Genomic DNA, 27602 nt, shown 5'->3' on the forward strand with positions numbered 1-27602 from the left:
GGTGGAAACGAGAAGATCAGTTGGGTGTCATCAGCGTAGCTATGGTAGGAGAAGCCATGCGAACGAATGACAGAGCCGAGAGAATTTGTGTACAGAGAGAAGAGGAGGGGACCCAGGACAGAGCCTTGAGGAACCCCAGTAGTGAGAGGACAAGGATCAGACACAGATCCTCTCCAAGTTACCCGGTAGGTGCGGTCTTTAAGGTAGGAAGAGAAAAGAGCGAGTGCAGTGCCTGAGATCCCCAGATCCTGAAGAGAAGAGATCAGGATCTGGTGGTTCACGGTGTCAAATGCTGCAGAAAGGTCGAGAAGGATAAGGACAGAGGAGAGAGGCTGCTCTAGCAGTGTGAAGCTGCTCAGAGACAGCTAGAGGGCAGTCTCTGTCGAGTGGCCGGCCTTGAATCCAGACTGGTGAGGGTCAAGAAGGTTGTTACTGTGGAGATAGGGACACTTGGTTTAAGATAGCTCGCTCCAGAGTTTTGGAGAGAAAAGGAAGAAGAGAGACCGGTCTGTAGTTGCTGACTTCAGACGGGTCGAGCGGGTTTCTTCAGGAGAGGTTGACTCTCGCCTCCTTCAGAGAGTTGGAAACAGCCAGTTGAGAGGGAGCTGTTAATAAGATGGGTGAGGAAGGTCAGAAGGTCAGGACAATAGCCGAATGCGCCACCATAAGGCCAGGCAGGGGCGGTCAGAAGGCTCACCAAGCTAACATTGGCAGACTCAAATAAAGAGAAAGTGAGGGTGAAATTCCGTTTTGGGGGATAGAAGATGGATTTCAAAGGAAATGGTTCCGACTATTTGTGAAATAGTCGTAGAATGTGACAAAGGTAAGGGGGACAGGGGTAAGGGCTTGAAAATTACAAGAGTTTTGGGGAAAGTGAAGACAGAGTTCTGTGATCACTTTTGCCCTAAAGTAGGGCAGAATGGGAGGAGTTGAAGCAACCAAGTGTTCCCTTTCACTTGACCATATGCTTCGCGTCGTCGAGGGGCTTGTCGTGCCGATGCGCAAAGAGGAGAGATGGATTCTGAACGGCTGTCTTAAGGACAAGACCATCAGAGTAGCAGCGGAGCAGGGGGCCGGCAGAGTTGAGGTGAATGGGAGAGCGTGATAAGGGGACGAGCAGAGGGGCCAGAGGAGGGCAGAGGTGGAGTGGCACACCGCAGTGAGCTGGTCATTTGGGGGTTTGTGCTGAAATTCAAGTTTCAAGCTTTATTGTCACATCCTTTTATACAAAGTATAATCGTTCGTGAAATTTTATGTAAAACAATCGGACAGCAGTAGCAGACCAAAAAATAGAATAAGAATGAGAATAAACTACAATATCCACACAAAAAAAAAAGAAGAAAGTATTATCAATATATATATAAACAATGTAACAGAATATACATCAAGGTAATATATATATATATATAAACAAATGTAATAAAATGCTACACTTTTTGAGACTATATATATATATATAGTATATATGTTGCCACATATATATATACAATATATATATATATAAACAATGTAATAAATATACACCATGGCTATAGATATATTCACAGAATATGTTCTGGTGTAGTTAATGAGGGTCTCAGTCCTGTTCAGCAGCCTGATGGCCTGACTGGAAGAAGCTGTCCTCAGTTCGTTTGTGCGGCACCTGATACCGCGGTATCTTTCTGCCTGACGGTGAAGTGCGCGTGAACAGCTTGTGGCCGGGGTGGTTATTGTCTTTCATCATCCGTTTGGCTCCTGCCACGCACTGGGCTAGTGTATATGTCCAGGAGGGAGGAAGCTCACCTCCAACGCATGTACTGTCAGCCGACCGCGACCACCTCTGTAGTGCCCTACGCCCAGGGCGTGTGCAGTTCCCTGTACCAGACGTGTGATGCAACCTGTCAGAACACCTCGATGGTACTGGTGTAGAATGTTCTGAGGATGCGAAATATGTTGAATTTCCTCAATGCCTAAGGAAATGACAGGCTGGTTGTTGGGTCCTTTTCACCAATGCGTGAGTGAAAAAGCGTGCGTGGTCCATGTGGAGGTCCTCGGAGATGTGCACGCCGAGGAACTTGAAGCTGCTGACCTCTCACGTAACCCGCCTATGGAGATGGGGGTGTGTGCTCTCCGCTTCCTGTAGTCCACGATCAGCTCCCTTGGTCTTCTTGACGCTGAGGACGCAGGCTGTTCTCCTGGCACTGTACTCAGTGATCCAACCTCCTCCCCATAGGCCGTAGCCTCTGTCGTCAGTCGGGTGATCAGTCTCAACACCTGTGTCAGCCAGCAAACCCTGATGATGGATGACGAGCTTGAGCTGCATGGCCAGGTGCAGTCGCGGGGTGTACAGGGAGTAGAGGAGAGGGCTCAACACGCATCCCTGAGGGCCCTGCTGAGGGTCACGGGTCGAGGTGGTACTCAACATCCTCACCACCTGGCGTCCGCCCAGGAAGTCCAGTATCCAGCTGCACACATGGTATGCAGCTCAGACCTCTGAGCTTGGTGTCGAGCTTATGGAACAATAGTGTGTTGGAACGCTGAGCCGTAGTCCACAACTCAGCATTCGCAAGACACAACAGTTCCTCCTCCAGGTGGGAAAGGGCGGTAGAAGTGCCATGGCAATTGGCGCCGCGTCGTGGATCAAGGTGTTTTGACGATGAGTGCAACTGCTGGCCCAGTGGGTCCAGCGGCAGGCAACATGGATACTGCAATGAAGTCCTGACCAACCTTCCTCTCAAGCATTTTACCGAGCAATCGAGGTGAGGGCTACGGGTCTCCAGTCATCTGTCAGGCAGGTTACCTTGGGGTGTTTGGGGACAGGCACAATGGTGGACATCTTGAAGCTCTCAGGAACAACAGCCTGGGACAGGGAGAGGTCTCACCCCAGCAGGATGTACATCTGTCTTGATGGTATAAGTGGTATGTTCTGGACTGCTGGTCTGCCACAGCTTATGAGTGTCGATCAACGTAGCCCCTCACGATATACAGCAACGGATTCATCATATATAGGGATGGAGTTTAGAACGGAAGATGAAAATGATGTATTCAAAATCAAAGATTCAATCTCAACTCTTTGCTGTTCTGGCTCCTCAGTGGTGTGAACGAGCTCCCCCAATCGGCCATCAGGACAGCAGGAAGGCTCTAGATCTGACACCGAAACCAAAACACGTCTTCTGATCATATTTTGAAAAACAGATTAGCAATCAGTGGCACTTGAATGGCACTTACCATATAGTATTACTATGGTATTACTCATAGTATTAATATGTTACCTATGGATTAATATGTATATTAACTATGGTATTAATATGGTATTACTATGGTATTACTCATGGATTAATATGGTATTACTCATGGATTAATATGGTATTATTCATGGTATTAATATGGTATTACTATGGTATTACTCATGGTATTAATATGGTATTACTCATGTTATTAATATGGTATTACTCATGGTATTAATATGGTATTACTCATGGTATTACTCATGGTATTACTCATGGTATTAATATGGTATTACTCATGGTATTAATATGGTATTACTCATGGTATTAATATGGTATTACTATGGTATTACTCATGGTATTACTATGGTATTACTCATGTTATTAATATGGTATTACTCATGGTATTAATATGGTATTACTATGGTATTACTATGGTATTACTCATGGTATTACTATGGTATTACTCATGTTATTAATATGGTATTACTCATGGTATTACTCATAGTATTACTCATGGTATTACTTATGGTATTACTATGGTATTACTCATGTTATTAATATGGTATTACTCATGGTATTACTCATAGTATTACTCATGGTATTACTTATGGTATTACTATGGTATTACTATGGTATTACCCCAGACCCCGGAGGTCTGGGGATCAATATAAAGAGAGAAAACTGGTTTAAATGTGTGGCTTCACCGGCATGACGAACCACCAACAACTATTTTTAGGTGTTGAATAGGGGGGGCAGGTCAAAACATTTCTCCATTTTCTCGATGGAGTTGTTACGTGAGTCTGTTCCGTGTATCGTCTCGTGGCATTGAGCTCCGGGAGACTTGTGTTTCAACAGGCGCAGCAATGTTCAAAGTTTAATCTATGTCAGCTGCAGCTTCTCGCGGTGGCTCAGGCCACTTCATTGCTTATTGATGGTGTGAAAATGGTCTGCTCTTTGCCAGGATAAACAAAGGCATGCATGGTGGGGCCATTAGAGGCCGATCGTGACCGTTGCTTATGAATTCAGCGCTAAAGAGCGGGGCTGGTGAATTACAGTGTTTTTGTTACAGTTCTTCAGACGAGGAAGAGCAGTGACGAAGGCCGTCTCATTGTGTTTTGATGGCTGAAGTAGCACACCCTGTTTTACACTCTAAAATCCTGATTATATTAATTATACCAACAAGAGGAAGTGAGATGGTGTCATAACAAGAAACGTTTTAAAAACTGAATGGTATGAAAAAAAATCTTTATAACATGAAATACTATTATTTGATCATCTTTCATAACGTATAAAGGAAATAATAAAATATCTGACATAATTTTATATTTTAAAAGAACTAATATGTGTTTCTTAAAAACTGTATGGGGGGGGGGGGTCATTTGTCTTTTTCTGCTCTTTGACATGGACGGATCAATTGGAAAAAAGTTTTCTTTATTGGCCAAAAGGTCTTGTGGATGCAAGAAAAAGTCAAAATGGATGACCTTGTATTAAATGCATGGTGTATCCACACACACACATGTGTGCCCACCTCTCAGCACGACTTGGATTGTGAGGTTCAGAGTTCTCTGTGTCACTCAGGCTCTCCTCAATGTCTCCCATGACACCGGCTTGTGGGCTCATACTGTGGGATTTGCATGCCGAGGGGCTAATTGTGTGGAGCGAGTCCTCCACACTCCCCTCTCCCCCCCCCCCAACCAACCCGCCATGCGTGGGAGGCACCAGTCAGTCGAGCCGTCGGGCTCAGAGGGGTCGGAGGCCTCCCGGGGAGAACGGCATCATGGTGACATCCTCGCGGCGTTCTGAGAAGACAAATCCGTGCTCAGCTCAAACTGCAGATTCCACGCTTTATCGGCCGCGTGCAGAAGGTTGACTTTGCTCACGTTGTTTCCGTGTGACGAATCAATTTCAGTTCCGGTGAAAAGACGCCGTTCATGGCGCGGGGATTTGACCTCATGAATGCAGTCGGGCTGTCATGTGTTCTGCACCCGCATTGCTAAAATGACTGTTTTCAGGCACGGCGACACTCCATGTGACGTCACGGTAACTCAATAAAACAAAAATGTTGAACCCGGCTTCATCCAATGTCTGATTTCTCAAAATTAGTGCAAATTAGTGCATAAGATAGTGCCTCATTTGCATATTTCAACATTTCATAGAATTTCTTTTAACCCAACAATAATTCTCTCCTTCAGTTATAAACTGGGAAGTTTGATGTTGATATCTATAAGTGACTTTTTTGCAGTGTGTCCCTTTTAATGTTTGATTTCTTTTCAACCGTAACAACTTTGAAGAAGTGGAATGTTCATAAGTGACGGATCACCAATGATACGGTTTTCCTTTTGGCCAAAATGAAACCAAAAAGTTTTAATTTGAACAATCTTTAATCAAACACCCGTTGATACGTGTATCCACATATATATATTATCTACTGTATATATTAAAGTGTAGGAGCGCGGGAATGAACGTTGCGGACAAAGTTAGTTTCTTTGGCTGCACACCTCCGTGGCCGTTTCTTCACTCACACAAACATTCCACCCGTGACACTGACAACTCGTGACCTTTAACCCCTCAACGCCACCTCGTTGCCCTGGTTACGCTCCCAGCTCTTAAAGGGACCCGGTCACGTATCTTGCACTCCACCCTCCTAGTCCTGTGAACGATGTGATCCAGACAGAGTCCCCTCCAAAAGGACACTAACAGCTGTCACCGTGTTGCCTCCCCAGTGATCGACGCCCCCAGCCAGGTGCACGTGCGCGACGTGACGGACACCACGGCGCTGGTGACCTGGTTTCAGCCCGTGGCCCGGGTGGACGGGGTCAGCGTCTCCTACGGGCTCAGCTCCAACCCCGCCGATCGCACCGTGGTCGAGCTGTCCTTGCCCGACACCCAGTACCACCTGGGAGGCCTCATCCCCGACACCCAGTACGAGGTGAGCCTGTTGGCTCGGAGGGGAGAGCGGACCAGCGTCCCCGTCTACCAGTCTTTCCTCACAGGTGAGACGAAAACATGTAAATCACAACCTTCGGGGTGAAACTGGCACCGATATGGACTGTTGATCATAGCCGAGTTTAACGAGCTGTGTGTCGGCTGGCGGGACCACACAGACATTACTGAGGGGGGCTGTGCGTTAATGAGGGAGGTCATCCTGCTGCTTTGTGTTCCTGGAGAGACCGAAAGGCCCCTCTCCCTCCTCCTCCCCCACCCCCCATTGTCACTCCTTTACGGTTTGCTCCATCTCCGCGTCGTAGACCTGGACGCCCCTAGAGACCTGCAGACGGTGGAGCTGACCGACGAGAGCATCACCCTGGAGTGGAGGAACAGCCGAGCCCCGGTGGAGAACTACCGCATCAAGTATGGACCGCTGTCCGGAGGGGAGCACGGGGAGATGCTCTTCCCCCCGGGACCCAAGGACAGCACCCAGGCCAAGATCACCGGTACTGGGACCCAGCCACACACACACACACACACACACAGAAATAAGTTAGTCCAGTTATCACGGATATTCAGTGTTTATTCAATTCAGTTTATTTTATATAGCTCAATATCATAAATTACTAATCATCCTCAGGAGGCTTTACAATCCGTACACATACGACATCCCTGACCTTTGACCTCACATCAGATCAGGAAAAACTCCCAAGAAAAATAGAAAAAACACTTTCACAGGGAAAAGAGGAGGGTCCGTCTCCCGGATGGACGGATGCAATAGATGTCATGTGACCAGAAGGAACAGCTTTTATCTCAGTGTAGAGTTTATATCACAATAACAGTTCTGACTTTATGATGTCATTGAGGTCGCAGTCAGTGCTGCTGCTGCTGCATTGTGTCCCTCACGTATGCAGAGAGAGAGCACACACACACAAACGGCTTTCAGTCTCGTGTGAAAAAGCGTCTGTGTGAATAAGAAGGAGGAAAACAGAGTTAAGTGTTTATTCCCCTAATTGTTCGGGCGAGTGTTTTGCGAGCGTCCCGTTAATCGCTCAGTGTTATATTTCTCACTTCCAGAACGCGCTGCCTTTTGTTTTGCGTCGGGAAAATGTTTGCCCGTCTACAAAAAGGCTCACTTTATTGGAAAAAAACCCACTAGGGGGGGGTAAAGGGGGGGGGGGGGCTGGCATTCAGACTTTAAATGGAATAACACGGCCGCTTGTCTTCGCTCAAACGTTTCCATCTATCTCGCGCCGCTGACACCATAAAGCCGTGCTTTGAGGCGGATGTGTGTGTGTGTGTGTGTGTTTGTTTGTTTCGACGCTGCGCGGCCGGATTAGATACCATGAGAAAAAAAAAAGGAGAAAAAAAGCTTCTAAAAATGGGCTAATAGTGTCTTTGTCTGGCCCAATTCTTTGTCCTTGGGAGGCCCGTCCCGTGGAAATAAAAGCACTGTGTCCATTCAGCCGACGTCCCACTCGGCTCCACACACACACACACACACACACACACACACACACACACACACACACACACACACACACACACACACACACACATGCATCAGCACTTCGTTCACACAGTTATTATCTGTAATTGCTTTCACGCTCGTGGTTTTATTGATAATGAGTTTCCTGGGCATTAGGTGTAATTTCATGCTGAAAGACCGTGCGTGCGATGACCTCTGCGGGAGTTAATAAAGGAATTAGAGGCGATCGGCCCAGGAGGAGAGGCCTTCATTGTCGAGACCAGAGGGCCGCCGCAGCTCGCCGTGTCGGAGCGAGTGGAGTGTTCCCGGCTCCGCCACGAGGGCCCTATAGATCCATCAATGCAAATGCGACGCCGGCCACATGAGAGCGCTGCTTTTATTGTGCGTTTGCAATCCCCACCGGAGCCGTGAGCCGAAACAGCTGGCCGCTTGACCGCAGCGCCTCCCCGATTTGAACAAACCAAAACATGACGTTGCTTTTTATATTTCTGTATCAAGTGTTTAAAAAAAATTAGTGCTGTGAAAAATAACGCGTTAACTCAGTTAATTCAATTACAGGTTTAACTTCGTTATTTTTTTAAACGCATTTAACGCATGCGCAGAATGAGCTTCCAATCCGTCTGTTGTTGGTCTCTCCAGCAGCATGTCATTCTGTCTCTACGGGCGTTAACACGACTCCGATCTCCGTCTCGCGCGCAGAGCTCGGATGCCGGCGTGTCGCGGCACATCGGACGGAAAAAGTCACTTGCAAAATGAGCTTCCAATCCACCACTTCAATCTGAACTCTGTCCGCTCTCATGCAGACGGTCTGTTCATCGGTAATGATCCTTCCGCAGGTTCACCTCCGGAAACCTTGTTACGACTTTTACTTCCTGTAGATCAGGGTCTCAACACATCGATCGCGACCTGCCAGTCGATCGCGGCGTAGTGTCGGTAGATCGCATGACATTAAAGAGATTGGCCCGCCCCCTGACATGTTCTCTAGAGCACGTCTTTGTTCTTTTATTAAACTAAACGTCTGTTGTTGATCGTATCTCCACAGCAGCATGTCATTTCTGTCTCTCCGCGTTGCGTTAACACTTATCGATCTCCGTCTCGCGCCACAGAGCTCCGTGCGCGCATCGGGACCGAGCAAAAAAGTCACTTGTCAATCTGTCCACCTGTCCGGGCCGGTGAGGTTTCAGCTTTGCAGCGGTGTCCGCCGTCCCTTTCATCACGGCCCAGTTCATGAAGAAAACCCACACAGTCAGTTTGCCTCAGCAGCTGCTAGAGGAAGACTAGAGGCCTTTAGATTGTATCATGGTGGAGTTAATGGTTGACAAACAAGAGAAAATGTTCTGCTTAACCCTCCTGTTACCTTTACATTTACTAACATAATTTACCCTCGGGGTCAATTTGACCCCAGCAATTAAAACCTCAGAAAATTATTAGAATTTATATTGCTTCCCAAGTTTAAGTGTGAGGTACTTTATGTTTGTTTGTTGACTACCTAAATAGCCCTTTAAATAAATAAAAAAGTTGATATTTCTTATATGTTTGACACAGTGAAAAACAGCCTGGGGTCAAATTGACCCCAAAGAACACCGACATTAAACATTGAATGGGGTCAAATTGACCCGAAAGGTAACAGGAGGGTTAAACATTCTGTTTAGGATGAAGATGTATTAATGTTCCATATGGAAGAAAACTGCTAAATAACTGCTGAGTTGCAGCACCATTGTATAGAAGAATGTATTAATGTATATATCCGTCTTTTGTCATAAATCTCTATGTTCTCACAAAATATACCGAGAATATCGGTAATATGTGATTAATCATGATTAATCCACAAAAACCTGTGATTAACCCGATTAAAAATTGTAATCGTTTCACAGCCCTAAAAAAAACATATATATATTTCGAACCTTTGTCGCGTAGGCCTGAGACCTGGCACCGAGTACGGGATGGGCGTGACCGCGGTGACGGAGGAGCGGGAGAGTCTGCCGACGACCACCAACGCAGTGACCGGTGAGATACGATCACATTTTACTTCATCCACGCTGCATATTACTGCCATCTTGGGCTTTTAATATCAGGGTGTGGAGGAGTTGGGTATCGCGGTCCCGCCCACAGACTCGCCCCGAACCAATCACGAGCCACGGGTGGCCACAGCTTGTTAGCGTTAGCCACCTAGCTGCTACGTTGGTAAAGTAGAGATTTATGGCACAGTCTGAGTGAAATGTACGAATAGATATCCCCATGACACTTTTCCAGGTGATTATTTAGATTAAGACACATTCTATTACAAGTTTTCGGACATGTTATGGCGAAATGTGCAAATGAGGCATCATCAAACGGTAACTTTTGGTGAATTCATGAAACGCAAAGAGACAAAAATGTGAAATAAACAACTCAATGTGTCAATCACATTTCTACCAATGCGTTTTTAGTTGTTTCCTAAGCTAATGATGTAATTTCTTTGGAAATGTCTCAGAAAATGGCTTCAAGTTTTAAGATTTGTAGTATCAAAAGCTCAACCTCCAATCACAGCCTCTCCTCTACTTCAAAGCCCTGGACGCTCCCAAGGACCTGACCGTGGCGGAGGTGACGGAGACCACCATGATGCTGGAGTGGAAACGCCCCCTGGCCAAACTGGACTCCTTCCGACTGGTTTACGTGTCGGCCGACGGCCACCGGGTGGAGGACGTGGTCCCGGGCAGCTCCGAGTCCCACGCCCTGCGGGGCCTGACACCCGGCACGCTGTACACCGTCAGCATCATCGCCGAGAGGGGCCGCAGGACCAGCACACCCACCACCATCTCAGCACCCACAGGTTAGCACCCTCGGGAGCATACCGGCCCTGACTGGGCGCGAGGAAGCAGTCGTGACGTGAAGTTATTGAGTTCCGAAAACATTTGGGAGGAAACAGTGGAGGACAGGGGGAAGAATCTTTGGCTCAAATGTCTGGTCGTTTATGGTTGGGCATTTATTCCAACTATCAACATTGAACTTAACTCAGAAATATAATCAGACAGGAATTCTGGCCTTGGTTATTTTGTGCGCAATCTCAGCAAATTGTTATTTTTATAACGGTGATTCACCCAAACTATAAACACCTTATGTTCTCACACACTACAGTACAGATAGATTTGGGCTTGATAATGTCCTTGATGTTCAAACCCAACGATCTCGCCTTGGATGGTTTTCAGAGGAGCTATGTTTCATAGGAAACATACTATGTTTCCTATGAAACATAGCTCCTATGTTTCCTATGAAACATAGCTCCTCTTCTAATTGTCATCTGTGGATTATCCAGAGTGGCTAATGTCAAACAAGCAGCCCAGTCGGCAGGAGACAACATGTCGGCATTGCATGTTTCTGTACGCCACGGATACGAATAAATGCCGCTGTTGAACCATTGGCTTACCTCTGGACCATTGGCTTACCTCTGGACCATTGGCTTACTCTGGACCATTGGCTTACCTCTGGACCATTGGCTTACTCTGGACCATTGGCTTACCTCTGGACCATTGGCTTACCTCTGGACCATTGGCTTACCTCTGGACCATTGGCTTACCTCTGGACCATTGGCTTACCTCTGGACCATTGGCTTACCTCTGGACCATTGCCTTACCTCTGGACCATTGGCTTACCTCTGGACCATTGGCTTACCTCTGGACCATTGGCTTACCTCTGGACCATTGGCTTACCTCTGGACCATTGGCTTACCTCTGGACCATTGGCTTACCTCTGGATCATTGGCTTACCTCTGGACCATTGGCTTACCTCTGGACCATTGGCTTACCTCTGGACCATTGGCTTACCTCTGGACCATTGCCTTACCTCTGGACCATTGGCTTACCTCTGGACCATTGCCTTACCTCTGGACCATTGGCTTACCTCTGGACCATTGGCTTCCCCGATACTCCTGTACCCTGTGGTCTTGGTCAAGGATCTCCCAGATCTCACTCAGAGGTAAAAATATCTCCAAATCTTGGCGGTAAAAAGTAAATCTGCGTGGCGAAACACCCCCAGAAGAAAGTGAGTTTTTCTTTTCTGAAAGCTGACTGCCAAAAACAAAGCAAAGAGGTGGTAAAGGTGCCTTTATTAGTAGCTAGACTGAACTATTCAGGATCAGTGAAATGTGTGTGAGAGGGAGGCTCCTCTGAATGAAGCCCACTGTGTCCATGAGGCTTCTGGCTGGTAGGCCGGGTTAGAGAATAACCATAGGTTCAGTTTATTTTGTCCCTCAGTACTGCAGCCAAACCGAAGCGATGAATTGAATTCATTGTTAGCTCCTCAATGTAAGTCACTCTGTCTCTACCCCCCACCTCCCCCCCCCCAACCCTTCCCCTCCCGCCAAGGCTCATTTAGAGCATGTGGGATTATTTTTCTTTTCCCCCCCTGTTTCTAAAACCAAAACAAGTTGAGACAAAAGTGGCGATTGTGGCATATTCTTTCAGACGACCTTCCAGTTATGCGACGAGTGCCCGTTAACCTGCAGGGCTGCGGGCGGAAATCAATACGGAGCGAGAGGAAAGTTGGTTTAGCTTCGGGATAACCGCCTTTTGTTGGTTTGGGATTTTACACTGCCAAGAAGAATGCAGACTAGTTGTGTGTGGAGAGGGGGGGGGGTGTGAGGGGGGGTGGGGGTGCGCACATGCACGTGTCCACTCTCTATGTCCACTAGTCTGTGTGCTCATGTGTGGCACATATGATTGGGAGGCTTGAGTGGCTAAAAAGACTCAGATAGAGGGAAACTGAGTGTGTGTGTGTGTGTGTGGGGGGGGGGGGGAACATGTGTGCAGCCAGCACACGGTTCATTCATGCGATGATTGTTGGCGTGAGCCCCCGCTCCCCTCTGGTTTTGTGCTATTTGACCACGATGAACCGCGGGTCTGTCAGATAAAGGGCCGCATGCTGGGACTCCTGTTAAAATGCTGTCTCTGAAAAATCAGCAGCCCGCTAATCCGCAGCCCGGACCGTTCGGTCTTTATCGTTTCCAGACACGGAGCGCACTCGATTTACAGGGGGGGCAATAATAAAAAGGTCATAAGAGTTTTATTCAATTTGTTCTTTTTAGTGTTTCAGGAGAGCTGTTTAGAGTCAATACCGAGCCGAAATGTGCTCCTGAAAATGAAGGTATACCGACTGAAAGACACAGAGACACAAAACAGGATTATCATAATTTACACTAATAATCTGAGTTCTGCTCCGGGGAACAATGACAACAGCCACGTGGAAATGATAACGATTCATTGTCCCGACATTCAGAGCCCATCTTTGTACAAATTAAGAAATTGAACAAACATGTTTGCCTGCTGTTGTTGATTTCTTTGATACCCCCCAAGGTAACAGGAGGGTTAAACTGGTATCAGCTGTGCACTGAGACTCATAAAACCCTTTCACAGCCAATGTCATCAACAATGTGCCCCCATCATGTTGGCAAGGGAAGTGGTGCTTTGATCCAACTTTAAACGGGGAACTAAATTCCATTTATTATGCCCACTCATGATCGGACATGGATCTGGAAAGTCAATTTGTTTAGATTGAACTCCCAATTGTACGCTGGTTAACGCTCTTGTTTCGCTCTACGAGTTATTTCCGTCCGCCGCACTTCCGTTGCCAAACTGTGGACGTCACCATTGTCGGTAAACTGTGAAAAGGGTCTTTATATGTCGTATGACATCATTTTGGGCAGTATGTTGGTAGCGTCTTACTTCAAAAAGACGAGAGTGTGTGAGAACACGATTTCTTCGCGGAGACAAACTGAGAACAATAAGCATGAAAAAAAAAAAGCGAGATCATTGTCCAGCATGCCCGGACGGATTGATTCTCATTTTAAAAGATGATGTGATTGAGTGTGGATCAAATGGCAGATATCCGCATGAGAAGGCGATATCTCAGGGGAACATTTGATTTCGTCACGACACACATCTTCGCCCGCATGTGACGACCAGAACTGGAGGCTTCAAGAGTTGGTTCGCTCAAAATACGAAGAAATAAAGACAAATAAATATGATTAGCCGTAATGGTTTCCAGCCACAGCTGGTTCCGAAGATTCCTACCTTTGCCAGAGTCAAATAGAGACGGATCACATTTAGTTGTGTGGCGCAAAAGGACATTTTGAAAAGCATCTCTTCCCAGAAACATCAAAACAGCAAAACAGCGGACATTGCTAAGTACAAATCAACATCCAGAGATACCTCTACGCAAGAGGGAAAATATGTTTCTGTAATTTGGGTGAACCGACACTTAGGGCTGGGAAAATAAGTGAAATGTATTTTCTCAAATACTAAAGGAATATATTGTCCTAATATAATGTAGGAAGCGAGCTCAAAGGATATGTTCATGATTTTTAGCTCGCTTCTTTAAATGAACCCTCCCTTTTAATTCCCTATCTTACAAATGTAAGCAATCACTTTTTAAAGAATTGTAGCCAAATAAAATGTTGGTCTTAAGGGATAACCGCCCGAATTAGGAAGGTGACTCAAGTCAGATGACTTAACCCTCCTGTTACCTTCACATTTACTAACATATTTTACCCTCGGGGTCAATTTGACCACAGCAATTAAAACCTCCAGAAAATTATTAGAATTAATATTGTTTCCCAAGTTTAAGTGTGAGGTACTTTATGTTTGTTTGTTGACTACCTAAATAGCCCTTTAAATATATAAAAAAGTTGATATTTCTTAAATGTTTGACACAGTGAAAAACAGCCTGGGGTCAAATTGACCCTAAAGGTAACAGGAGGGTTAAGGGATACCCGCCCTAATTTGGTGTGGACTCAAGTCAGATGACTTAAGTCAGACTCAAGCCACAAAATCAACACATTATACAGCAAATGCATGTTTTCCATATGAGCTCTCACAAGCGATGATCAGCCCATCCCAGCAAAGCCCCCCCCCCCCCCCAATCCCCTTCCCATTGTTTAACACCCCATTGGCGCTCCCCTCTCAGAGTGAAAAGAGGATAATGGAAGCCTCGATGTTTACCTGCAACATCTATCTCGGTCTCTTTCTAATCTACTCGTGCACTCAATGGACTCCAATTACCGGCTGCTGTGCATGGCTCTGCATGGCCTCCCCGTGGGTTGTGAAGTGGACGGCGTACTCCTGCCACACCGGTCAGGCTACGCTGCACCTTCAAATGTTAATGGCTCATCCACAGCCATTAATGCGCACAAGCTGCATCAGCATCTCTGTCTGCTGCCTTCTATCTCAAAGTCTTTCCACTTATATGGTAATATAAGGGAGATGGCTTTAGGCGGTCGTTGATAATGAGGCTTTTTGTGGTGGAAATGAGGGAATATTTCCGCCCCAGACAAAGTGAAGACCTATTCTCTTGTTTTTTTCCTCTGGACAGCGAAATGAACTGATTGAAATATGAAATGAGGGATCGTCTTTTCTTTTTTTTGCAGCGGATATTGTCAAGGAGGACTCATCGAATGTTGAGCAGAAGCTCCGTCTTGTTTGTCTAATATCTTCCATAATGGTCATTGTTCTCCACAACAAAGGTTCAAATGGAACCCAGCTGTGTGTGTGCCGTGAGGTTCGACCGATATGCACCTGCAACCAATTCTGGAACACTTCTGAAATCAGCCGTCCGCTCCTCTCCGGCCGAGTTCCAGTCCGAAGGATTCCGGGATGGTCTGCGAACGCCCTGCATCGCTCTAACCTCTTGTCTGTATGCTGTGTGTCTGTCCTGTCGCTCCCGTGTTGATGTGTTTGTTGCCGCCCAGAGGAGGAGACGCCTTCGGTGACCAACGTCACCGTCAGCGACGTGTCGTGGGACAGCTTCCTCCTGTCCTGGTCCGCCGAGGACGGGGCGTTCGAGGCCTTTCTGATCGAGGTCATCGACGCAGAGACGGGCGACGAGTGTCAAAACCACACGGTGCCCGCCAATGCTCGCTACTTCGCCGTCTCTGGCCTGTCCTCCACCACCTGGTACAGGGCCAGTCTGTACGGGGTGCACAGGGGGGCGCTCGTAGACCCCGTCTTTGCAGACACGATCACAGGTATCACCGCTGTCGACGCCGGGGGGCTCTCTCTTTCCTCTGCTTCCTTCTTCTGCCGCACACAAGGAACCGACCGCTGTGTTTCTGCGTGGACTTTCTTCGTAACGGTTCATCGCGGTTGTCAAATGGGGTTTGGCGATTCCTCTTTGGTATGTTGACTACGTTGACTCTGATTGTTTGTGCTCTGGGACTTTTTCCAGGTCCTTAACCCTCCTGTTGCCTTCACATTTACTCACATATTTTACCCTCGGGGTCAATTTGACCCCAGCAATTAAAACCTCCAGAAAATTATTAGAATTAATATTGTTTCCCAAGTTTAAGTGTGAGGTACTTTATGTTTGTTTGTTGACTACCTAAATAGCCCTTTAAATAAATAAAAAAGTTGATATTTCAAATTGACCCCAAAGAACACCGACATTAAACATTGAATGGGGTCAAATTGACCCTAAAGGTAACAGGAGGGTTAAAACAATCACCGTCTTAAAACAGTCAAATCTGCCACTTTTAATTGTTTTCAAGACCTTAATTTGCCAAACCTGTGTGACTGATCACACGATGCTGTACTTGTAGGGATGGAGGCTTGTTTTGTTCATCCCCATCGGCAACTCAGCTCCTGTCTCCTGATCACAATTGATGTATGGAGGTACATTCAAAAAGGTGTTAGAAGAAAACCTACCGAGCCACGGAGCTGGAAGGTCTTCTTCTCACGGTAAACAAATGGTCCTTTCCATCCAACGGAGTGTCAATCCAAATCCCCCCAAAAAACACTCCCTCGTCAGCCATCCATGATGCCTTCGATGAGGGGATTGTGAAATGGAAAACACTCTTAACACCCCACAGCAACCACACACTGATCCGTATTAACGCAGCAGCAGATACGCGTGTGATCCACCTTGGAGCCGTCAGTCTGCCTGTTGGTACGAGTCCAGCCTGGAATAGCACCTGGTCTGTTGTGTGAACAGGCACAAACACATAAAAAAAAGGTCAGTGTGCTGTTTAACTGGGCCACAACAGGTGCGCTGGTTTCCCCGCCCACTACACCAAACACAGTCATTACCCGTGATTAACGCGCTGAGAGTTACAGCGTGTGCCTAATGAGTGGGCCGCTAACAGCGAAACCAAAATCTTCTAAAGGCGGCTGTTCATGGCACTGTCACGAATAAATCACCACAAAATACCTTCCGAGGATCCACACCTTTCCCGTCACCCAGGAAAACTATTTAGACGAGATTACACTTTTTAAAATGATCGTTTTATAACCGCGGTTGATTTTTTAACTTATTTTTTTACGTCAGACTCTATTCCAACATTATTTGTTTGTTTGTGTATTTTATTCAGTCAATCAAATCAAATACAATACAATATTATCCTATATAATATACAAAAGAGAAAGACTGAAAAGGTATAGGGAGAAGCAAAAAATGCTGATAAATTCCTATCCTGAATTGAAATCAAAATAAATCAGAAAATTAATATAAAATATAGAAGAAAATAAAACAACAAAAAAACAACAATAAACAAAATAAAAAACAAAATATATTTATATATACTAACACATACATCTTCCATATAAATACGTTTTTAATCACATTTATAACTCAAGAATTGTTTCATAAATAATTCCCTTGAAAACCAAAAAGGAGTTCACCAGTCTTACATCCATTCCAACATTATCATTCAACATTGTACTGATGAGGATCAGTCAGCTGGAAGAAAGATGGGAGGACTGACAGAGGACACAAACACCAACCCTGAGGCTCTTTTGTCACTTTGTGTGCGGCCTCTCTTCTGTATGCATCCCCAGTTCCCCCCCGAGTCCGGAGCGCTCTTCATTCTCATGCTGCCGTTGCCCCCGGGCTCTGGTGCTCGGGGTGCCAGGGGCTTCTGGGGCCATGCAGAATATGGCATGCGCTCAACGCGGCCCTATTGTCTGCATGCTAATGTCTGGGGGGGGAAACCATCTTAACATTTTTTCATTCGCATCACTTAATCCATAAAACATTCCAACTTGTGAACACAAGTGCCGACTAATTTGATTATGCTGCGCACGGTGGTCATCGGCGGCGGCCCCGCTGGAAGAAGACGCTGTTGGGGGAAGCAGATTCCTCCTCCGAAAGGAGGAAACCATTGAGTTTTCTTTTTTTACCGCAACAAATGAGCGACGGGACCACAAAGAGACGTGGACGGCAACCAGAAACAAGCTGGACTCGGTTGGGATTCATATCAACACAAGCCTCCAACAACAGGCTCTCTTTTGTGAGCGGGGAGTGTGATGCCTCAGGTCTTGGGGGGGGGGGGGAGTCAGTAGCACGCTAGCACATGTTAGCCGAAGGCGGCGGCCCTCCCTCTCTTCCACTGACCAGCTAAAGCTGCCCGGCGGCTCATGAAGAGTGACAGCTCCCTGGGATTTGTCTGCTCCGCTTCTCATTGCCACACCGCTTCTTCTTACTCACAACAAGTCTCATGCGTTTTCCCCCCTCGCAATAAAAAAAAGAAGCGGGGGTGTGGGGAGATTCAGGCTAGTTCAAGGACCCCTGAGACCCTCCCATTGGTGGAGTGCTTTAATGAGCAGTGGCGCTGGGCTTTATTGAGGCTTTCCTTGAGCCTTCCCTTCTATCTGCTTCTATCCCGGCTGCTTTAAAAGAGCTTCGTCCGGTCCACGTATCCATCTGTGCTGCTGCTGCCGGAAGTTTCTCCCGCTAATTAGCTCCAGCGGACTCGTCCTCTGGAGGAACGGAGCTTCTTTTTTTTTCTTCCTCCAGCAGCTGTAGGCTCCTGCTGTCTCTCAGCCTCACTTCCCATCACTTCCGTTATTAGCTGCTGCTAATGACGGCCTAACTACCAGCTCTTACTGCAACACATCCGCACACTCCCCCGTCGGCAGGGCGCCGGCCGCATTGGAGCAACGTTCTAAGAGAGCCTCTTTTACTTTGGCTTACTTTTTCAACGTTTATTTGATTTTAATTGTTTTAAGTGAAATCGCACGTCAGCTAACCGAGGGTGACCAGATTTGAGTTTGTGAAAAAGAGGACACTTCGTCTCGGAGGGGGGGGGGGGGTAGTAGTAGTGTATAGGATGCCGCACAAACAACAATGCAACTAGTGGAGGCGGCAAGGTGCTCAAATGGTGAAGTATCGTACCAAAGGCTCAAAATGGTCGTATTTGGAGGATAATTATCGGGTATCTGGCAACCCTGAGGTCGGTCGACCAATGACTGTTCTCAGAGCATTTCCAAAACTCGTAAGGGGTAAATACTAGTTTGTGAAAGACCCAGAGAAACACAAATATCCGACGAAGCAAAATCCCGGACGTTTTTGGAATCCCTGCCGGACGCATTTTTTAGGTCTCAAAAAGAGGACGTGTCCAGGGAAAAGAGGACGTCTGGTCGCCCTCGCTAACCCTAAATGCGTTTCAGAAATAAGGACACACTAACAGACAACATGGCAACGTTTGCATTGAAATCAGTTAAATCCAGGAGAATTGCGGCGATGGTGCATTCGCTTGTCGGTGCTCAGTAGATCTGCCATCAGGGTATAAATGCTCCACAAAAGAGACGGCCATGAGACGGGAGTCTTTTGTTAAAATACATTTTTTGAATAAACCCTGTGAACCCATCGGCCTGTTCAAGCGAGCACACCGTTAGCTAACTAGCTTGTGTTTCCAATCAGTGAATGAACTCAATGATCTGTACAAAAAGCACAGTGGGAGTCAACAGAAAGAGTAAAGAATAGAGCTCAGAAGCTTCCTCAAGCGATTGTGCGTGACCGCCTTCATTCACAATTTTTCAATCGATGTCATTTTGATGAAGATGATGTGCCGCCATCCACGAACGCAATTTAGCTCGAGGCACCAAGACCACTTGGTTCGACAGACATATAAACACACATATGCGGCTCTTCTACATTTATCTTTTTATTCAAAGACTTCATTCCAGATATTGAATTGCCTCCTCGAGTTCAACGTTTAGTAGCATAGGCCAGGATAATATATTGTCCCACAAAAATGTCCTGAAAAATAACCGCGGCCCCAATCTTTAACTCTCCGTTTTCCATCTGTTTTCCAAAGAGCCTTTGACGGGCTCAGCTCATTCCTTCCTTCCTCGCCAGATCTGCAGTGAAACTCTTCTCTTCACGCTCTTTCTTTCTGCTGGGCTTCCGTATAACCGATGCTGGCGTTTACACAAAGCCGTAAACACGCTCTCTGGCAGCTCCTTGACATTTCAAAGCGCTCTTTAAGTTTCACAGCGGAGCAAAACTGACTTTCCCCTGTCACTCAGAGGTGGAACCAGAGGTGGAGGCTCTCCTAGTCTCCGACGTCACCCCCGAGAGCTTTAGGCTGGCCTGGACGGCCGAGGAGGACTCCTTCGACACCTTCGTGGTGATGGTCAGGGAGGCCGAGGGCCCGGGCCAGCCCAGCGAGCTGGTGCTGGGCGGCGAGGAGAGCGGCGCCGCCTTCACCCGCCTCGCCGAGGACACGGAGTACAGAGTCAAAATCTTTGGTCTGGTTCTGGGGAGACGCTCCAAGTCTTTAGAGGAGTGGGTGAGAACAGGTACACGGTGAAGAGGGCGGAGCACCAAAGGAAGCGGGGAGACGTGTCAGCGTGGTCAATGTGTTCACGTCCTCTCTCGTCAAACTCGTCCTCTTGTGGCAACGGCATGAAAACGTGGTGATTAATCCCTGTGTTTGTCTTTTTGTCTTCTAACTAAATCCAAGGCACTCAACAACCGCCGTTTGACGGAATCAGAAAGGTTATCTTTAGGAATTAATCACTCTTAACCCTCCTGTTACCTTTACATCTGCTGACATATTTTACCCTCGGGGTCAATTTGACCCCAGCGATTAAAACCTCCAGAAAATTATTAGAATTAATATTGTTTCCCAAGTTTAAGTGTGAGGTACTTTATGTTTGTTTGTTGACTACCTAAATAGCCCTTTAAATATATAAAAAAGTTGATATTTACCTTTGCATTGAAAATGCGGAAGGTAATGTTTTTATCGCCGTGTATTTATTTATTTATTTATTTATTTGTATGCGTGTTACTCGCATAACTAAAAAAGTATGAAACCGAATCGCATGACATTTGGTGGGATGATTGGTTATTATCCGGGGACCATTTGATTAGATTTTGGGATCGATCGGGTCAAAGGTCAAGGTCATGAAAAGGTCAACATCTTCTTTTTACCATAGCGCGGTCAATTTCTATCCAATTGGCATGCAACTAATGCCAACATGTTCATAATTCAATGCCCAATCCTGTGATATGCGAAGGTATGCGCTCTACCGAGTGCCCGTTCTAATTCTTATATGTTTGACACAGTGAAAAACAGCCTGGGGTCAAATTGACCCCAAAGAACACCGACATTAAACATTGAATGGGGTCAAATTGACCCTAAAGGTAACAGGAGGGTTAATGACGACGACCAGCTCTGGTTGCGTGGTGTCGGGAGTCGCCGGTCGGTCTGCTCCAGACGGGTTCCAGATAGACCAGCAATGTCCAAGCACACAGGCTGGGACCCGGAGGACCACACGGCGGCTTCGGGTCCGCTGACCTCAGGGCCCCGACCCGCTGCTGCTGGATCACATCTAGACTGAGATAGGCTGTGTTTGCTGATATCAACCGTGTTTTAAAAATCTAGCGATATTGATAATATATCATTCTCGTAGTCTATGTTCCCGTGGGGGAAGTTATGAGCCCAGAACTATCAAGAAACAGCCTTGAAAGTTAATAATAAGCCGACCCCCCCCCCCCCCCCTCCGTTGTGTCGCCTCTGTCCGGTCGTCGTCCCCAATGTCGTCTTTGACTGTGTGTCGGAGTCGCTTCTTGTAAAGTGTGTGTTTTGTGTGTGTGTGTGTGGGAGGGGGAGCAGTTGTCTGTGTCACATAGAACGGGTGTCTATGTGTCTCCTGTCCTCCCTGAGGGGGGGGGGGGGGCTTTACTCTTGGGTTGCGTGGCGCATGTTTCACTTTTGTGTTGCCATGAAATGGGGGCAAGTTAATCTCCTCGGGTCTGTCACGCAAGATACTGTGGCTCACTGGTTAGCCAGGAAGGGCCTCTCTCTCTCTCTCCTCTCTCTCTCCCTCTCTCTCTCTCTCTCTCTCTCTCTCTCTCTCTCTCTCCCTCTCTCTCTCTCTCTCTCTCTCTCTCTCTCTCTCTCCCTCTCTCTCTCTCGGCCTCCCCAGGCCCCCTTTTTGTCTGCTCCGCCTTGCTCTCTCCCCTTTCTTTCGCTTCATTCTTTCTATAGCAGTGGTGGATCTGCCTCGGCTACACTACCATGTCAATAATACGCGTGTGTGTGTCTTCTCCTGTCTGGTGTTAACCGTGAAAGCAGAACATACGTGTCCGTGGCGATATTTCCAGTCCTCGCCGCTGTCTCAGAAAGGCGGCATGCGCATATGAACTAAACCCGTATTGTTCTGTTTGCCCCCCCCCCCCCCGCCTGCTGTGTCTCGATTGGGCCAGGCCTGGGCTCGCCCACGGGCATCCGCTTCTCCGACGTCACGGACACGTCGGCCACCGTCCACTGGGCGCCGCCCAAGGCTCGGGTGGACGGCAGCAGGGTCACGTATGTGCCCGCTCATGGAGGTCAGTGTCGTATTGCAGTCACGAGAACAACAAGTTGAAACACTAAACCGTTAACCTCTTCCACCCCCCCGCCCCCATTTTTTTTTATTTTTAGGAAAAACGCCTAAAATGAAATGACGAAATTAAAACGGTTGTAGTTTCTGAACCCCTCTGACTATAAGCATCAATGAGCTCTTTCCAGAAAGAAAAAAACACCGAGATTACTCGTGAAAGTGTCAGAACTCCTTACTCTCATACAGAAACAGAGCAGCGGGCCTTTGAAGGCAGTAACAATGTAAGATTATGTATTTCAGGAGAAATAACTGCCCATCGATGTCTTTATCTGTACAGGATAATAATAGGTGTGTAACTTCACTATTATTAAACACCTGCCTTCAGATAGGACAAAGTATGACCATCCTACATTGTTGTTCATGAAAAGATCCAGGCGGAGCTCCAAAAAGGACATTTGGAGACTCCAAATGCACACATGGTAACCAAATGACTCAGGAGAAGAAAGAATGCCTTTCTGACATGAAGATGAGGAGCGCTCACCGTTATTCCTCCAGCCACAGATGATTATTCCATATGAGGGACATTCTCACTGCTGACCTCTCATTCTGTTTCATCCTGTGTCATCTGCTCTTTTCTCCAAAGATAGACTACTTCTGCCCCCTAGTGACGACTTATAAGCACTTCTACCAAACGAGGGAGTGAGTGGTCGAGAGAAAATATAAAAAATCATCAACAAATATCTAAAAGAATAACTATAATTAACTATGTATATGTATGACTATAAAAGGGGGGAAATACAGTTTATCAGAACCATTATAATTTGATTCCTGCAATTAAAGATTAGATCAATAAATACATGCATGTCAAGTTCCCTCATATGTTGCCAGGTAACATAGAGAATCTTTATTTTTTCTTCACCTTTGAAATGTTGTCACTCCCTGAAGACACTAATGTCCGAGTAGTGTTTGTCCTTTCGGTTTTTAGCACATATAATTATTAAAGATGATATCTAGTCCATATTTAATCCAATAATTTAATTCCATGAAAGCTAGTTCTACATCTGAGATGTTTCCAGATGAAGTCCCTTAATGTCCAACATATCTGTATCTGCTCTGTGGGTATCAGAACCCTGATATCCAATACCAGCGTTTAACAACGTTTGACAGGATGATTGACACCTGGACGTCTGGACTCAGTTTTTCCTTTTGTTAAACGCTCCATTGACTTTCATTCATCGGGACTTTTCATTTGTTGAATGTTTTTTTGTCAAGAATTCAAGTTAACACCGTAAATAATATAAGATAGATTATTCCTTTAAAAGAAGTGTAAAATACAAAGTCCCTTTTATTTCAGTCCCAGCTATGTGTGTATGGGTAATAATAATAATAATAACTTTATTTATATAGCACCTCTAAAAACAATGTTTACAAAGTGCTCCACAGAGAGTCAAAGCGAAACAAATGGAATAGCAAGAAACCAATATTACATTTAAAAATACATATTAAAATAAAAAATAAAAATAAATTAAAATAAAAAATAAAAAAGTAATTAAAAACAAAATAAATTAAAAATAAATTAAAAACAAACAAAATGCTTAAAACAACCATGAATAATAAAATCCATTCGAATGTTTAGATTTGATATTGTCTCATTTGACTGTAAAGAAGTATATATGTTTTGATATGCTTTTTGTTTCCCCTCTCAGGTAATGCGAAGACGCTGACGGTGGACGGCTCTCAGTCTCAGACTGTGCTGCCCAACCTGACCCCCGGGGTCACCTATGAGGTCACCGTTGTGGCCGTCAAGGGTCAAAGGGAGAGTGAGCCTGCATCAGACAGCGTCAGTACAGGTGCGACAAATGTGGAACACACACATTCATTATCTTTAGACACGGTTTTTAAAAAAAAGCGTATTTACCTGGATTTGTTAATTTTGTGATCCTGTAAAAGTGTTCTTGTATCCATGTTCAGTGAAAGGGGAGAGAATACAGGTTGTGAATGATATATTAACAAACCCCTCTGGAGAAACCTTCAGAATAGAGAGATGTGAAGGTGGAACATTTGGTGGATGCAAGAGCTGCTGAAGTGGACATTTATGACTCAGAGTCTGAGAATACATCTGATTTAGAGACAACAGCCGGGACAATTCCAGGAACACAAAGTAGAAAATGCATCTGTAACAACGTGACAGGGTTGGTTATCAAACATATTTATAGTCATTTGTGTTAAAGTAACATCATGCCTAATGGTGGTGTTTTCCTTCCACCACAAGCTCTGTTCCATCGGGAGACATTTCATAGTGTGTGTGTGTGTGTGTGTGTGTGTTTAAGCCCTGGATAAGCCCCGCGGTCTGACTGCCATCAACATCACAGACAGCGAAGCTCTGCTGCTCTGGCAGCCCGCCATCGCCACCGTCGACGGCTACGTCATCACCTACAGTGCCGACTCGGGTACCTCACATACGTTATGAATCATCACACGTGTTGATTATTCAAAAAAAGATTTGTTATGACAAAAAACAATGCTTTTTTTTACAGGACACAAATGCTCCCATTGTTAAATCATTATTAAGGTGCTGAACGGATGATTTTGATTATATCTGACTGAGTGAGACAACATGGCCAATATCCCAATATTCAGTATAAATCTGAACTTTTTTTGAGCAATTAAATATGTCGTCAGCCGTCTGCCTGTCCTCCATGTGCTGCTCTAAGGCCTGCCTGTGTGTCCTCCCAGTGGCTCCAGTGATGGAGCGCGTGTCTGGAAACGTGGTGGACTTTGACATGAGCTCTCTGACGCCGGCGACGCTCTACACGGTGAAGGTGTACGCCGTGAGGGACCTGGCCAAGAGCGCGGCCACGACCACCGAGTTCACCACCGGTGAGCACCACCTGCCTCCGGGAAGCCGAGCGCAGCGTTACCGACTCAAACTAAAACAGCAGCTTATAGTGTGTAGCTGTAATTTATTTTTAGACGATATTTTTTAATTGAAAACAAAAGTGCATGGTGAGTGCGAGGTAACCAAGAGGAGGAATCCACGTCGATTGACCTTCAGCCGACTCGAGCAGACACGGCATATCAAGGTACCGCTGAGGACAGGGTGTCAGCGTTTTATGATTTTATGATGACAAGAGGCATCAGACCCGGCCAGGTCCAATGGACCCGATGAGACGTGAAGTCACAAGGACTCCAGGGAGGAAGTAGAGTTAATAATGTGTGATGGAGAGATGAGAATTCATCCATAAGGAGAGAGGAGAGGAGAGAGGAGAGGAGAGAGGAGCTCAGTGTATCCTAAGCGTCCATAAGGAGAGAGGAGAGGAGAGAGGAGCTCAGTGTATCCTAAGCGTCCATAAGGAGAGAGGAGAGGAGAGAGGAGCTCAGTGTATCCTAAGCGTCCCCCTCAGCCTCTCAGCCTCTAGCAGCATCTCTAGGTCTGGACCAGGTGAACCTGGTTCAGGTCTCACTATCAGACCATCAAGAGGAAAGTCTTCAGTCTCCATGAGGGGGCGGAGCCTCCAGGACTGAAGGTGGAGCTGGTTCCATAAAAGAGGAGGAGCTTGATGCCTGAAGGCTCTGGCTCCCATCCTACTTTTTAAGACTCTAGGAACTGGGCAGTGAGGCAGCTCTCTAGTGGGGCAATATGGTACTACAAGCTCTCTAGTGGGGCAATATGGTACTACAAGCTCTCTAGTGGGGTAATATGGTACTACAAGCTCTCTAGTGGGGTAATATGGTACTACAAGCTCTCTAGTGGGGTAACATGGTACTACAAGCTCTCTAGTGGGGCAACATGGTACCACAAGCTATAGTGGGGTAATATGGTACTACAAGCCTCTAGTGGGGTAATATGGTACCACAAGCCTCTAGTGGTGTAACATGGTACCACAAGCCTCTAGTGGGGCAATATGGTACTACAAGCTCTCTAGTGGGGCAATATGGTACTACAAGCCTCTAGTGGGGCAATATGGTACCACAAGCCTCTAGTGGGGTAATATGGTACCACAAGCCTCTAGTGGGGCAACATGGTACTACAAGCCTCTAGTGGGGCAATATGGTACCACAAGCTCTCTAGTGGGTAACATGGTACCACAAGCTCTCTAGTGATGTAACATGGTACTACAAGCTCTCTAGTGGGGCAATATGGTACTACAAGCTCTCTAGTGGAGTAATATGGTACTACAAGCTATCTAGTGGTGTAATATGGTACTACAGGCTCTCTAGTGGGGCAAAATGGACTACAAGCTCTCTAGTGGAGTAATATGGTACTACAGGCTCTCTAGTGGGGCAATATGGTACTACAAGCTCTCTAGTGGAGTAATATGGTACTACAGGCTCTCTAGTGGGGTAATATGGTACTACAGGCTCTCTCGTGGGGCAATATGGTTCTACAAGCTCTCTAGTGGAGTAATATGGTACTACAGGCTCTCTAGTGGGGCAATATGGTACTACACGCTCTAGTGGGTAATATGGTACCACAAGCTCTAGTGGGGTAATATGGTACCACAAGCTCTCTAGTGGGTAATATGGTACTACAAGCCTCTAGTGGGGTAATATGGTACTACACGCCTCTAGTGGGGCAATATGGTTCTACAAGCTCACTAGTGGTGTAATATGGTACACAGGCTCTCTAGTGGGGCAATATGGTACTACACGCCTCTAGTGGGCATATGGTACTACACGCCTCTAGTGGGCAACATGGTACACAAGCCTCTAGTGGGTAATATGGTACTACAAGCTCTAGTGGGGTAATATGGTACTACAAGCTCTCTAGTGGGGTGATATGGTACTACAGGCTCTCTAGTGGGGTAATATGGTACTACACGCTCTCTAGTGGGGTAATATGGTACTACAAGCTCTCTAGTGGGGTAATATGGTACCACAAGCTCTCTAGTGGGGCGATATGGTACTACAAGCTCTCTAGTGGGGTATATTGGACAGCTATACAGTCCATGTTTCGATAACACAAACAAACTAACAAATGTATCCTTCGAGGAGCGGCAGACCGGCAACACTTATGTGCTGCGAGGTAAAAAATCGTAGTTTTTTTTCAATGGAGTTCCAACTGAAAACAGTCTAAATCCTCATCGGCCTTCACTCTAACCCGAACCAGGATTCCACACTTGACACCGACGGCGATATTGCCACCTGCCTCCTCCACGCCGGTCTCACGTTGCCTCGATTGGTTCGTTAGTTCGGGGCTGAAAGAGCTGACGCAAACGGAACGTAAAAACATATATTTAAATGCTCGCTGTGCTCCTAGATGTGGACGCCCCTCAGGACCTGGCGGCTGGTAACATCCAGACGGAGAACGGCATGCTGACGTGGAAGCCGCCTCGCGCCGACATCACCGGCTACATCCTCAGCTTCGAGGCCGCGGACGGCACCATCCGCGTGAGTGGAGAG

At 46.5% G+C, this 27602-nt stretch overlaps 1 protein-coding gene across 3 annotated transcripts in view; it reads left to right on the plus strand.

Annotated features, from left to right (window-relative positions):
* Positions 1-27602, plus strand: part of LOC130196678 (tenascin-like) — a 59159-nt gene that overhangs the window by 25111 nt on the left and 6446 nt on the right. The window contains exons 7-17 of one of the 3 annotated variants that reach the window (XM_056418998.1): positions 5933-6202; positions 6458-6643; positions 9544-9633; positions 10175-10438; positions 15347-15622; positions 19899-20171; positions 22084-22206; positions 23906-24049; positions 24530-24649; positions 24936-25079; positions 27460-27590. In XM_056418998.1, coding sequence (XP_056274973.1) covers positions 5933-6202; positions 6458-6643; positions 9544-9633; positions 10175-10438; positions 15347-15622; positions 19899-20171; positions 22084-22206; positions 23906-24049; positions 24530-24649; positions 24936-25079; positions 27460-27590 — 2021 coding nt within the window. The remainder of the gene's footprint in view (positions 1-5932; positions 6203-6457; positions 6644-9543; positions 9634-10174; positions 10439-15346; positions 15623-19898; positions 20172-22083; positions 22207-23905; positions 24050-24529; positions 24650-24935; positions 25080-27459; positions 27591-27602) is intronic. The other 2 variants (XM_056418999.1, XM_056419001.1) reach the window with 2 other exon arrangements.

The sequence above is a fragment of the Pseudoliparis swirei genome, chromosome 7 (assembly GCF_029220125.1).
Source record: "Pseudoliparis swirei isolate HS2019 ecotype Mariana Trench chromosome 7, NWPU_hadal_v1, whole genome shotgun sequence".
Lineage (NCBI taxonomy): Eukaryota > Metazoa > Chordata > Actinopteri > Perciformes > Liparidae > Pseudoliparis > Pseudoliparis swirei.